Source organism: Canis aureus, chromosome 3, assembly GCF_053574225.1.
Source record: "Canis aureus isolate CA01 chromosome 3, VMU_Caureus_v.1.0, whole genome shotgun sequence".
NCBI classification, from domain to species: Eukaryota; Metazoa; Chordata; class Mammalia; order Carnivora; family Canidae; genus Canis; species Canis aureus.
In genome coordinates, this window is record NC_135613.1 from 44,318,763 (window position 1) to 44,333,958 (window position 15,196).

The 15,196-nt window shown below is 34.3% G+C and overlaps 1 protein-coding gene across 5 annotated transcripts in view; it reads left to right on the forward strand.

Moving 5' to 3' along the window:
- Positions 1-15,196, forward strand: part of LEPR (leptin receptor) — a 93,136-nt gene that overhangs the window by 66,829 nt on the left and 11,111 nt on the right. For 4 of the 5 annotated variants that reach the window (XM_077892161.1, XM_077892160.1, XM_077892164.1 and 1 more), the window contains 5 exons: positions 89-305; positions 1,638-1,820; positions 3,685-3,780; positions 5,576-5,681; positions 6,831-6,906. In XM_077892161.1, the coding sequence (XP_077748287.1) occupies positions 89-305; positions 1,638-1,820; positions 3,685-3,780; positions 5,576-5,681; positions 6,831-6,906 (678 nt within the window). Of the gene's footprint in view, positions 1-88; positions 306-1,637; positions 1,821-3,684; positions 3,781-5,575; positions 5,682-6,830; positions 6,907-10,167; positions 14,674-15,196 lie in introns of those variants that run through there. The other variant, XM_077892163.1, reaches the window with a different exon arrangement.

The window sequence follows — 15,196 nt, forward strand, 5'->3', positions numbered from 1 at the left end:
TGGGGAATGTATAAGAAGAATTCATGAGCTTGGTTGGTATAAAAAGCACTGGAGCCCTTAAACTAATCAATTTTTATGTTTACTACAGCCTCTGATGAAAAATGACTCATTGTGCAGTGTGAGAAAATATGTGGTAAAACATCATACTTCCCGCAATGGAACATGGTCAGAAGATGTGGGAAATCACACTAAATTCACTTTCCTGTGGACAGAGCAAGCACATTCTGTTACAGTTCTGGCTGTCAATTCAATTGGTGCTTCTTCTGTGAATTTTAATTTAACATTCTCATGGCCTATGAGCAAAGGTAAGAAAGGATGCAGGGTAGTAAACCTATGCCCCTTTTAGTATTTAATCTTTACATAATCCTCCCATTCTAAATGATCTCCAAGAAACCTGCAATTCTCTGAATCTGAGAGACTCTTCTGAAAAATAACAATGCAGATTGTACTCTGATGATGTAATATGGTCCTTGAGTCTTCATGTGATAGAACCATGTTGAAATAGTATTATGATAAATAAGAATATTCTAGCAAATCTGATACTTAAACCTTTTAGATCAATGGAAAATGTATGTAAATCAATCTCTTCCCTTGTCTCTCTCTGTGTGTATATATATGTATAAATAAGTACATGGACATGTGTGGGTTATATTTATTACATATATGTAATAGTATTATATATTATATGGATATAAGTAATTGCTCAGACTTGAAAATTAACCTGTACTTCATTTAATAAGAGTGGTGAACCTTCTTTCATTAATTTTGTTATATTTGATTAACTAGAGAATTGAGAACTATCTTTAGTAGGAGTTTCTAATCTGGATTACATATTCAGAGTGTAATTTTGTAATGAAAAATTCAAATCTTCTGTACCTCTACTAATCTCTTCCATGAAGTCTTTGCTTATTGCTTTAATGAGATATGTCCTAAATCAAGGTGCTTCCTACCTTTCTTAAGGTATTTTATATCTTGCCTTACATTATGATTACTTTTGTACATATGTCATAAGCTTCTTGTAAGTTCCATAGCACTTGTGCAATGTTTTACATTTAAAATATTTTCAACTAGTATGTTTTAGAAATATTTATTGACTGCTGCACTGTGTTAGGTGGTGGGAATTCCAATGTGAGAAAAAGTGTAACAGTCTCAGCATTCAGAAACCATTCAGAAACCAGCAGAAAATCCCGAAAGGCTGGGAGGTAGCCTGAGGCTTGGCCCAGACATGGTAGGCAGTTTATCCTCACATGTGGAGATCCAGTGGAGGCTTTTACATGGGACTCTGTGGAGGGTGTTAAATAATCAGATTTGTTTGAAAGCTCAACTCTCTTAGCAGGAAAGAAGAGTTTGGAAGGAAGTAGAGGGTGAATAGGCTTGTGCAGTATTCCAGTGGAGAGCAACTTTCTTGCCTCTATCCAAAAAAATCCCATTTTGGTTTTTCCTCCATGGCATATGTTCCCACATCTTTCTGCATATGTGACTCTGTAGTATAAAAATAATTGCATTGTATTTACTGATGTAGATCTTAGCCTTCTCTTCCTTTACCCTTTCTCCAATAGATATATGCGCCTCAAATGTATTAGATTTTTTAAAATTAATTTTGAATTTAAAAACAAATTTCCTTCTTTTCCCCTCAGTAAATACTGTGCAGTCACTCAGTGCATATCCTTTAAACAGCACTTGTGTGCTTCTTTCCTGGACGCTAACACCCAGTGACTACTATCTGACGTATTTTATTACTGAGTGGAAAATTCTTAATGAAGACAGTGAAATCAAATGGCTTAGGATCCCTCCATCTGTGAAAAAGTATTATATCCACGGTAAGTTTGCTGTGCTTTAATAAGTTTCTCTTATGGATTAGCATGAGCGTGATTATTAATTTAAGTAAGATAGCCAGTTAATGAAAACTTCAAAAATATAGATGATAGTACCATCTTACCACATATAATTCTATCACTTTTTTAAAAAAAGATTTATTTATTTATTTATTTATTTATTTATTTATTTATTTATTTATTTATTAGAAACACAGAGAGAGAGAGAGAGGCAGAGACACAGGCAGAGAGAGAAGCAGGCTCCATGCAGGGAGCCTGATGTGGGACTCGATCCCGGATCTCCAGGATCACACCCTGGGCTGCAGGCGGCGCTAAACCGCTGTGCCACCGGGGCTGCCCCTATCACTTTATAATAAACATTCAATTCTGTTTCATTTGATCCTTTTTTAAAAAAAATTATATTTATTTATTCATGAGACACACACACACACACACAGAGAGAGAGAGAGAGAGAGAGGCAGAGACACAGGCAGAGGGAGAAGCAGGCTCCATGCAGGGAGCCCGACATGGAACTCGATCCCAGGTCTCCAGGATCATGCCCTGAGTTGAAGGCTGTGCTAAACCACTAAGCCACGTGGGCTGCCCTCATTTGATCCTTTTAAAATATTTTACACAGTTGTAATCATATCATCTATCACTTTTCTTCTAATTTGTTCATTTGATATACCACAAACATATTTCTATTTTCTCCCCAATCCTTTTAACCATTATTTTTAATGATCATATAGCATTTTATTCCTAAGTCTATTTAAACCTTTTATTTGAGAACATTTTTGTTGCTTCCAGCTTTACTTTTTTTTCTAGGCTATTTTTTAATGGCTTTTGATATCTACCACTAAATTGTTTTCCCAAATCTGTGTACCAACTTATAATTGCCAATAACAGTGAGTGGGAATGCCAGGCTAAAGGTATACAAATTTAGGACTTAGTGATGTAGGCAGCATAAACTCCCCAAAGTAGACTGGTTGCCCCAGGAAGTGATTAAAATATGAAGTAAACGTGCACAATACAGTATCTCCAAGTCTGAGTAAGATTTTAGTAGGGCACCTAACGATTGCTATGACCCTATTATACAGTATCACTCCAGAGACTTTTACTTCTATTTCATTCCAAAGACCCTAGAATTTAGCATCAGGGCAAATAGAAATGATTGTTAGAGAACTAGATTCAGTTCATTACTACTGTTGTCCAGACGGTTAGTCTCTGTGCTTTTTTTTAAACCATGGAAATAAATAATTTAGGCTTCAAAGAGATTTATCCCTCGTGGAATATTTATATATTATTAACATTTGTAAAAATGATACATCACTGATTGATTCGTTTCGAACTTTGCTATACAGATGGTTGTCCCCCTCACAGGGGGACTCCTGGATAAGCAAGGGGACTCCTGGCCCCCACCTCCACTTCTTTGTATTTCATAAGACTCAGTCTCTTAGCTGCCTTGAATGGGGGAAAATAAGTAAGCTAAATGCTTATGAAAGGGGAATATTGCTAGCTTTGGGGATATGGGAAGGAAGGTAGGGCATATTGTCCTGGAAAGGGAAAGTGGATGTAACATACACTGTGAGCTTGATCAAACTGGGTATCATTGGATCATGCCTTTGATAATTGGAATATCCTGTCTCTGGGTAATATTTTCAAAAATTATTTGAAAATTATTGTTATTAGTTGGAGAATTTGGATTGCTTAGGTTGTTTTTGAAACTCTCTTCATCATCAGTTTCAATCCATAAATAACTTATTTCTATGTTTGGAAAGATAGGAGAGTCACCTAAAATTTTTTTTATATATGTTTCACATGTTAATATTAATTCAATAGGAATGACCCTTTAATATATTTTTCTCCTCAGATCATTTTATCCCCATTGAGAAGTATCAGTTCAGTCTTTACCCAGTATTTATGGAAGGAGTAGGGAAACCGAAGACAATTAATAGTTTTACCCAAGGTAAGAATTTTCCTTTTGGTTTCTTTTTACACAGATGTGTAGTTTCTCACTCAATTAGCAGTTATATTACCATCTTATTTTCTTTTCAGTGGAGTCATGGATGAGTCCAGAGTCTTAAATAGATGTGCTAAGGAGTGACAGTAAGGGTATGGGGTTCCTTGGTGGTAGTACTGAAAATTAAAATTTTCAGTCTCAAATTGGGTAAAAAATTAATGGAAACAAAATAAAGGAAAATGTACAGTAGTATAATAAAACATATCAGAAAGACTAATTAGAAAAATAGTAATTTTCTGTGGATATAAATGCATCTACTCCAAACAATATTTTTTGGGGTACATACTTAGGAGCCTTTAAATTTTAATCAGTCTTTTAAAGGAAACATTTTTCCTCTAAAAATAAAACTGGAAAAATAGTTATAGAAGTAAATTCACTGTGCCCCTTAAATTCCTGATTCATCTTAATAGAATATCAACATTTTGATTTTGCGATTATTGCATAAATTATCTTCAAATCCAAGCAAACTAATAATGAAGTTTCAAGAGAGAAATATTTTGCCTGGTTTTAGAATTCAAATAATTATAAACATTCATTCATTTATTATTTGACACATACGGGCTGGACACAACTGGGACTTGAATAGTAAATATCAGTCTTTGTCCTTACGGAACTTAACACCTAGTGCTCGAATGTGAGTGAGAGTAAATAAATCATGTATAATATAATGGCAGAGTGGAAGAAGTGCCATGCTTGTTGTGATGAGCACTGGGTGTTGTATGTTATGTGATGAATCACTAAATTCTATTCCTCAAACCAATATTACACTACATGGTAACTAATTAGAATTTAAATAAAAACTTTAAAAAATTACTTGGGCTCAAAAAAACCCCAAAATCAATGAAAAATAAATAACATAAGAGTGGCAATTGGTAATAATTAATAAAAGGACTAATTTAATAATAATAAAAAATAAGTGCCATGAAGTAAAATAAAGGTAAGATGAAAGGATAGAGTTAAAATGTGATTCTTTAGGGGCACTTGGGTAGCTCAGTGGTTGAGCATCTGCCTTTGGCTCAGGTCATGATCCAGGTGTCCTGGGATCAAGGCCCCCATCAGGCTCCCTGAAGGTTTTTCCCTCAGCCTATGTCTCTGCCTCTGTCTGTGTGTCTCTCATGAATAAATGAATAAAATATTTTTTAAATAATGATAAAATGTGATGCTTTACTTAGGATGGCCAGAATTGGTCTTTTTCTCTGTGCAGGTGACATTTAAGTCAAGCCATGTAAGTACCAAAAGAGAATAGCATTTTAGGCAAAGGGATATAGCAAGTGCAAAGGTTCTGAAGAGTGAGCATGCATGGTGGCTCAAGAAAAGCAAGATCAATGTATGTGGAGCAAACAAGGTAGAGATTGGCAGGTGTTGAAGGTTGGCTTCTCTAGAAGCAGATTCTGAGACAGAGTCATCAGAACAACTTTAATTGGCACTTTGACTCATATAACCTAAACTGATCACATGGAATCAGCAAAAATTTATTTATTTATTTATTTATTTATTTATTTATTAGCAAAAAATACTTTTAAAAAATGTTTTGCTAACTTACAGTAAGCATAATTCTGCATAAAATAATGATTTCATTAATGTGATCATAACTATACTTTTATCTTTTCTTATTTTTATATCTTTAAAGGTAATACAGACTTATAGTGAAATCAGAAAAAGTCTGCTGTAATTTTTGATACAAAAAGATGTTATTATTCCCTCAAGCTTCTGAATCATGTGAATTGTATTTCTTTTTCAGATGATATTGAAAAACACCAGAATGATGCAGGTCTATATGTAATTTTGCTGATAATTATTTCCTCTTCAATCTTACTGCTTGGAACGTTGTTAATATCACACCAAAGGTATTGTACTTGGTGTAATGAATCTTTATGACAAAAGCCCTTGAGCATATTTAAACCTTGATTTAAAACCCAAATCAGAAACATTAAAGTATCCTAAATACATTTATGTGTTATTCAGTATACAATTAAGATGGCCTAAAAAGAAAAGACCTGTTTTCAGGAAACCACATTCTGTTTTGCTGGCACAACACAAACGTCATGGAAGAAATTCATTTTTTAAATGTAAATACATTCAGGAAATAGTAAGCTTATAACAGGAAATCCTAGGCACTGTGTTCTCAGAGATGGCAAAAATGGCTTTTAGAGCTGTACTATTTGGGTTAAGGACTTTGAGCGGTGAAGATTAGCTGAAGTGGTCAGTTCATTTATGATTAGGAAGCACTCCAGTTTTTAAAAATCAGCAGTATGTGGTTCCCCAGCCTGTCTGGTTTGGCAAATGGCCTTGAGTTTCTTCTGGTTGCAGGGTGCCATATCACCACGTGCCAAAAGACTTAGACCTATGAAATTATTTCACACGTGTTAAATCTCTGCAGAAACTTTTGTCTAATAGCAAAAAAAAAGAAGGATGGGAGATTTTAGAATCTGAATATACCTTTTAGTCAAGTGGACTGATGGGGCTATATCAAGTAGAATTGTTTCTGAAACTCTTGATGCCCCCCCCCTTTTTTTTTGAGAGAGAGAGAGAGAGAGAGAGAGAGACAGAATGCAGAGGGGAAAGCAGTGGAAGGAGAGGAGGAGAATCTTAAGCAGGCTCCTCACTGGGCCTGCTCCACATGGAGCCTGAGGCAGGGCTCAATTTCACTACTCTGAGGTCATGACCTGAGCTGAAATCAGGAGTCAGATGCTTAACCAGCTGAGCCATCCAAGTGCCCTGATGGCCACTTTTAATATATTATTTCTCCAGAAGAAATCCACATAAAGCCTTTAGCATAGTGCCTGGCACAGAGCTTTCAATAAATGTTGGTTATTTTATTATTATAGAGATTATTAACTTTGATCTAGATATAATGTTGGTAGAAATCTTCATGGGATAGCATGTGAAAATGAATCATATTCTACTGAGCAATAGCTGATCTAGAGATTAATTTCTAGTTTATGCATTAACTGTGAACATTTTCAATATGAATGTTTTTTGTTTATTCTTTGTAGAATGAAAAAGCTGTTTTGGGAAGATGTTCCAAACCCCAAGAACTGCTCCTGGGCACAAGGACTTAATTTTCAGAAGGTCCCATTTTTAATTTTTTTAACCCCAAATATATAAGATTGCAATTTAGATGCTCTATGCCTTATATAGCATCAAACATTTTTAAGGTTTGAAATATTTTAAGAATAAGGTTTGAATCTTATATTATTCAATTCATTTAAATATGAGTTCTGTTCATTACGTATTTTCAAAAATAGCAGAATACAGGGATTTGAAATTAGAATGAAACAAAATTCAGTAGGTAGTATTCCATATGAAAATTAAATATAAATATATATATACACACACACATATAGACATCTTCTGTGTCATAGTGTATAATAAATATTAGAATATTAAGGGTTCAATCTGATGGCAAACAGATATTTAGATATACTTTTTTGGTGTAAATCAATTGTCTTTAGGTAAAGGCTGGAATCAATATTTTTAATCCCTCTAATTAGTTTCATAATTATTTAAGTCAACGAAAAACTATATAAATAATACTGTCCTCAAACACTACAACCTGAAAAAATGCAATTATCCTATAAAAGCTTACATTTAAGTACATAGTTTTTTTCAAGCTTAAGTACTTTATAAATTAGGCAGCTATAATAAAATTACTTGTCCAAACATCTTAGAATTTCTCAGAAAACTCTAGAGTTTAACCGATATTTTATTAATTCTCATAATTTCCCCTGAAGCAAGGTTGGGTTTCCACCCATAAAATTGAGAAAATAGAATTCAGTTTTCATGTAAAAATATATCTACAATGTCTTAAATAGAAATCGTATGGAGGTTATTGAACAGTCTCAATGATTACATCTTTATCCTTAGTTACTGTTAAAAGTCTTCAGTGGCTTCCTTTTAGCTACAAGTTAAAGTACACTCCCTTTAAGCTAGTACTCAGTAACTTCTCTCTACAATCTGTTACCAACCTACATATTCTATATCTTCTGTGCCTGGGCCTTGATCATGCCTTTGTGTCCCCTTAACCTCCACGGACTGCCCCTCCTCCACATTGGTGAAAACCTCTTTTTCCCCAAACCTTCCTTTAACAAAAGTAGTTCAGAAGAATTTCTCCCCTTTTAATTTCCAGAGCGTTTTACTGTTTAATTTATTGTGAAAATGCTCTGAGTTCCTAAGGTATGTTTTACTCCTTACAAATACATGTTGAACTCTTGCTACATGGGAAGTATTAAAGTAGAGATTCATTAAAGCATTGCTGGTAATTAAGAGTGCCCGTTCATATATGTGCAATTCACTGAGATACAGTATACTCTTATATGCATTAAGATTTTTGCTTCAATCCCCAGTATCTTAGCTTTCTTTCCTGTAAAATGAGGTTTAATGGAACTTACTTCATAAGGTTGTTTTGAAGATTAAAGAAGATGATACTGGTAGTGTGGTAAAGTCTCAGTAACTATTAGTTATCATTATTTTACATATTTAGATTTTTTAAATTATTATTCTTTCAGTTACATGGTGGGATAAAGATCATTATTTCCATTTTATAGAAGAAAAAAATTGAAGCTTATAGTGGTTAGGTATCTTGTTTTAGAACCAGGCTTGGCTTGCCCATTTGTGTGACTATGGGGCCTGTTTCACTAGTCATTCTTCTCCAGAGCAGTGACTTTCAATTTTTTTTTTAAAATTTGACCATGACCTACAGTAAGAAATACATTTTACCTTGCAGTCTAGTACATGCATAGATGTCAATATGCCAAACTGAAATGATTTTGTTATATGCAGTGGTCTGTTTTCAAAATTCTGTTTTCTTTTAAAAAAATACTGGTTGCAACTACTGATGTCATATACTACTGGCCTATGACTTACAGTGAGAAAAACACTGCTCTATAGCTTATCAATAAACAAATAAGCAAATTTGTGATATTGTAGATATAATAGTACAAACAATTGTAATCTTTCAGCAGAAATGATAAGGTCTTATCCTTAGACCAGGCAGCACAAGATGATCATTCTCTTTATAGAAACTTGACTTTGTTTTGAGCCCACTCAGTCCCATACTGTAAACCTCTCAGCTATGCCCTTATGCACTTTAAGCCGTGGAATCCTCCTTTCATTAAACAGAACTCATGATTTTTTCAATTAGTAAAATATTTGTTCCTCCCCTGTCTCTTCCATTATGGATTCACACAGTAACATTTAATGTAGCTATAGTGATATTTAAGCCATATGTATTCATTCATTCAATAAGCACATAGTGAGTATTTATATGTAAGTCTAGGATGTTGCTAGGATCTTGGGAAACAAATTTTTCAGAGATTCTCCTTACTATCTGGGAAATAAGATGGTAAGGTTATAGAGGAGTGGTTGAGTGGAAAGCACAATAGAAAGAACTTGTCTTCTTTACCATCTCCAGAATAGTTTATTCATTTTAAAATTAATTCATTAGTTCATTTCACTCATTCATTCACAGGCTATTTATTGAATACCTATCCTCTCCTAATCACTATATTATACCTTCAGGTTTTACTGATTAGGAAAACTGAAACTCCTGGAGTGGACAGTCTAGTGTGGAAATAAGCATTAATCAATGATAATGGAAATAATAATGTATAAATGATATATATAACATACTAATACTTATAAATTACATATTGTGAAAGAAAAGGATCCAGTATGCTGAGCTTATTGTGTGGGATGGATGGGGATGAGAGGTACAGATAGGAAAGCTAGGCTCTGAAAGATGAGTAGTCATTGACTAGTTTTTGTGGTGGAGAGGTAGAGCCCAGACAAAGCCACCTTCAAATACAAAGCCCTGAGGTAGGAAGGATTGTAGCACATTCACAAACTGAAAATAGGGAGATTAAAGGAGGAGACTATTTGTCTTAAATATGAATAGTTCTTTCTTTTAATATGAGCAATTTTTTTGGTCAAAAACTATATATGTAAGTAAAAATTTTATTTTTATATTTTTAAAGATTTTATTTATTTATCTGAGAGAAAGAGAGAGAGAGAGAGAGAGAAAACACAAGCAGAGGGAGTGGCAGGCTGAAGGAGAGGGAGAAGCAGACTTCCCACTGAGCAGGGAGCACGACTTGAAGCTTGATCCCAGGACCCTGGGGTCATGACGTGAGCCAAAGGCAAACACTTAACTGACTGAGCCACCCAGGTACCTCTGTCAATAAAAATTTTTAAATGTCACTATACGGGTATATCTGAATGTGGGAATAACCATCTTACTGTCCCTTTAAGAGAAGCTCAAATTCTCTCTCTTCAGTGAAGCTCTGAAATCTCCCCTATGCACCACCATGAAAATAGTTTCTAAATGTTTACCAGGGCAGGGAAACAATCAGGCTCACCTCAGCATATGAAGTTTGAACCTGCATCAAGTGATCTTACCCCTTTCCGGAAGATGACCGGCTCAAAGGAACCCCTTGGTGGATAGAGGTTGAGTCAGTGAACGTTTGTAGACTATGTGCTACCCTGCTGTCTCACACACGCGCTCTGAAGATGAGCACAATGTTGCAGCAGATCATCTGACAGATATTATTCACAAGGAGAATGAAATATCACTCAATTTTTCCATGTTCTAGTAAACTTAAGAAACGCGAAGAATTTTTGAGATACTGTGGGTGTGAATATACCCTTATTTGTAAGATTGATTTATTTCCCTCTGAAAATGTTTGACTATAATCTGACAAGATATTATTTGAGCATAACTAGTCTTCAAGATGCTTAGTGTATTTCTAGGGCTTAACAGGTACACAGATAACATAGGAATAATTCAGTTTTGGAATATAATATGAATATTTGAAAAGTGAAGCAGAATATGATTTCCAAGATTTTTATTAATGATAAAAATCTAATCTTTTAAAATTCAATAACAAAAAAAAATCTCTTCTACTTTAATCTTCTAAATAACTAAAAATGTACTTTTTTAAGGAAAAATAATATAGTGTAACTCATGCTGTATTTCTAATGAGGTTAAGGCAAATTTACTATTGGCTCTTTGCTTTCATATTCATTTATTTTATTTAACTCTCTCGTGGCCTAATAGTCTTAAATGTTCTGATGACCATACTGAGTCTCAGAGTGGTTCAGTAGCTTCTCTTGATCATCTAGTCTCTAGTTGTAAAAACCTGGGTTAAACCCAACTGCATCAGACTCAAACTGCTGCCCTTGCCATCGGTTCCATATTAACAGTGTATTGTGTAATGTAACTAATGCCACTAAACTGTACACTTAAAAGCAGTTGAAATGCTAAATTTTATGTTATGTATATTTTTGAAAAATTTAACAAATGAGTAAATATCGGAATAGACATTTCTGCAAGGAAGATATATAAATGGCCAAAAAGCACTAATGAATATATGCTCAACATCATTAGCTCTTAGGGGAATACAAGCCAAAACCACAAGATACCACTTTACACTAGCTAGGATGGCTATGATCAAAAAGACAGTAAGTGTTGGTGAAATGGAGAAATCAGAACTTGTACTCTTCCGGTGGGAATGTAAAATGATGCAGCCTTTTGGGAAAATGGTCTTTAATTATTCTTTAGTAGTTAAACAGAATTATTGTATGACCCAACAATTCCATTGCTAGGTATATATCCAACAGAAATGAAATCATGCAGACATTTATACATGAATGTTCATAGCAGCATTGTTCATAATACCCAAAATGTGGAAACAAGCCAAATAATTACCAAATTATGAGTGGATAAGCAAAAGGTGATAAATCCAATTTTAAAACAAAAGGAAACAACAAACACAAAAAAACCTACTGCATATTGCAAAGCAAGTGGACTGTGACAGCCCATTGCTCTTAAAAACATGTATAGTATTTTCAGAGGAGATAATTTTTTACATGATTTCTTTAATTTGTTCTCCAAATTCAGATTATTTTTAAACATTGTTTTTTTTTTAATATTTTATTTATTTGAGAGAAAGAGAGAACAGAAGGAGAGGGAGAAGCAGACTCCCTGCTGAACAGAGAGCCCGATGCAGGGCTCAATCCCAGGACCCTGGGATCATGACTTGAGCTGAAGGCAGATGCTTAACCAACTGAACCACCCAGGCACCCCTGAGCATTAGTTTTCATGAAACTAACCTATACTTAAAATTCCTTAGACATCCAACTTGATATCTAAAATGGTCCCTAAAATTAATCTTTTCCACTTAGCTTGCAATTTTCATTCCTTTTGGCTTATAATTAATTTAAATCCATATTTGCCTCATTTTTTAAATAAAAATTATAATGTTTGTCCTGCTTGTTATCCTCAGTAGTTTCAGTGCCTCCTTCCCTTCATAGGGGCACCCACTTCCAAGAATATAGTATGTATTTGTCTAGGTTGTGCTTTTATACTTTCCCACACCTGCATAGATGCAACTATGACCAATGGACAATAACACTTTGGGTTATTATTACTGTTCATGACATCCATATCATTCAAAAGTTATTTTTGTTCTCAGCATTGTTTTTTGAGATCTTTCCATGTTGATACAGTTAACATAGTTTTCCTATGTGTACTAGCCCATGATATTCCATCCTATAAATATATCACAATTAATATGTCTATCCCCCTACTGATGGATATTTAAACTGTTTAAAAGCTTTTTTCTGTTTATTATAAATAATGCTGTAGGAAACATGATTGTATATGTCTGTTGTCTGGGGATATTATTAAAAAAAAAGTTTTCGTATTACCATATGAACAATGTGCATGGTTTACTGGTGAAATAGTATAGAAGAATATTTATGCAAAATACAGTGTCCTCCTCTCCTCCTACCTACCCTTAGTCTTGCTCTCCAAATGCTATTACTTTAAACTGGTTTTCTTTTAATTTTTCTGGCAGATCACCTTTGTATTTCTAACAATAATATAATGTGGGCAGCCCCGGTGGTCCAGCGGTTTAGCACCACCTTCAGCCTGGGGTGTCATCCTGGAGACCAGGGATCGAGTCCCACATTGGGCTCCCTGCACGGAGCCTGCTTCTCCCTCTGCCTTTTATTCTCTCTGTCACGAATAAATAAATAAAATCTTAAAAAATAATATGCTTCTACTACTATGAAATATAGTTATTATTAATTTCTGGCTATAATGAAGGTTTAATCATATATATATATATGGTATATATATATATCATATATATATATACTTTTCCTGCCCTTCTCCTTCCCCCATGCCCCTACCACATATTGTTTTGTCACTTTTATCAATTTTTTCAGTAATTACTCTGCAACCTCAGAAAAATCTTCTTATATTCCAGTTATTTCCATCAAATAGAGAATACTTCTTGGAGCTCTCCTTTCTCCCCCTTTCTTAAAATAAAATCCATTTCTCCCTCCACTTCCCAATCTCTGTAAGTATAATTCTATGCTTTAAGACAGGATCGACAGTATGCTTTGTGCTATAATCATTTAAAAATAGAAAGTCAATAAGCTGCATTTACACTGCTATGAATATATAAATACTGTTGTTTGTAGAGCAAGTAATATATTTGATGACAATATTGGGAATACTAATGTCACAGGAGAATATATTTTTTAAAGATATTAGAAATATTTCACCTGTTGGTCAAAATTGTGCCAAATTTTAGGTTGGCTTCATTTTTAGTTTCTGTGGGTTGTTGCTAGTTTTTCTAGGATTTCTTTTCTTTTTTTTTTTTAAGATTTTTTGAATTTCTGTGTGCTACTATTATATAAGTTTCTTCACTGGATACTTTTCTAAAATTGCTACAAGCCATCAGTCACTATTTTTCCTGAACGGATTTCGAGTGACTGCTGCTTCCTAAATTCTCTTTCTCTTTCTTGATGAACTACATCCTTAAGTAACCTCCTAAGAAATGTATGTGTCAGGTCAGAGTCTCTTCATGCCAGAGATTCTCTTTATTGTGCCTTCATTGATTGATAGTTTGGTGGAGTGTCAATTTCTAGGTTGGACAAGTCTTTTCCAATTGAACTTTGAAATGATTCCTTGCCTTATCATCTAGCACCCAGTATTGCTTCCAAGAAGTCAGATGCCATTCTGATTTTTACTCCTCACTGGTTAATTGCAGTTTTCTTGCATTTAAAGTAGTCTCTCCATTTTTGATATTATAAAATTTCAAGGATGGGTCTGGGATGTTCTTTTTCATTTAACTTGGTCACCAGTTGAAGACACTTTCGATTCCATGATTCTGGTCATATCTAAGAAATTTTGTTATTTCTTTGCTAATTTCTTCTCCTCCTGTTTCTTTTGTTCTCACTTTTTAGAATCTGTTAGATGTTGAACCCTCGGCATAGATCTATCTTTCTTATCTCTTTAATATGTTCTGTTTTGGCTTTTGTTTTACATTTGAGACCTTGCTGTATCCTATTCTTTTAGTGCTTCTGTTGAGCTTTTATTTACTATTATGTTTGTAAATTTGCAAGTTTTTTTCAGGGTATTTTATTCTGATTTTATGCATACAATATTTTCTTAAATCTTATAGAAATACTAATTAAAGGATCATTGTTTAAAAAAATCCTCTTTTTTCCCTATTCTCTGAATTCCCTTTCTTCTAGGATCATGTTTTCTTCTTGTTTATCCTTGCTTTTCTTTTTTTAATCTCAGACTTTCCCGCAAATATCTAGTAATTCTTTGTTTTCCTTTAATGTTTTAGAATGAAATAATAGGCGAGCTGAATAGGTGAATAGGTGAGCTTGGGAGCCCAATGCATCTAGGCAGGGATTATTGCTTGGGTGGGTAGATAGGGCTCTGGCTAGATGAGGGAAGATGTATTCACAGGCACTAACACCCCATAGCTGCTTGGTAACCCCATGGATAGCTCCTTAGTTGATTTTGAAAACAAAACCTTAGTTTGGGTGTGAAAGGTAGTTCTAATGTGAAGGCTTTCCCATGTACAGGAGAGAACTAGAAAAGCCCCATCCCACATAGTTCATGGTTTTCAGCCTCAGGTCTCATACCTCCCTCTGTTTTTACCTACTGTTTCTTCACTCACCATCTCTACTGTATTAAACAGGGCAAACAGACTTTCTCTTCAGCCACAGCCCACTCTGGAGATACTTTGGTCTATAGCTTCCTTTGCTAATCCACTTTGATCTACACTCTTCCAGTTGTTTTCTGTCTCTTAGAAATGAATTCAAAATCTTATTCCCTCTTGCTTTTTCAGATTATCTTCTGTGTTGTGGGTGTGTATTTGTTATTTGTGTACTTTAATTCTAATAGAGTATCTACAAAGATGAGAGAGCAACGTGTTCAACCTGCCATCTTGAACAGAATACCCCTGTATACCATTTATCTTGATAATTTAAAAATCAGAATTGTAAAAAAAATAAAAATAAAGATAGAAATCAGAATCTTAAATAAAGGCTGAATTCT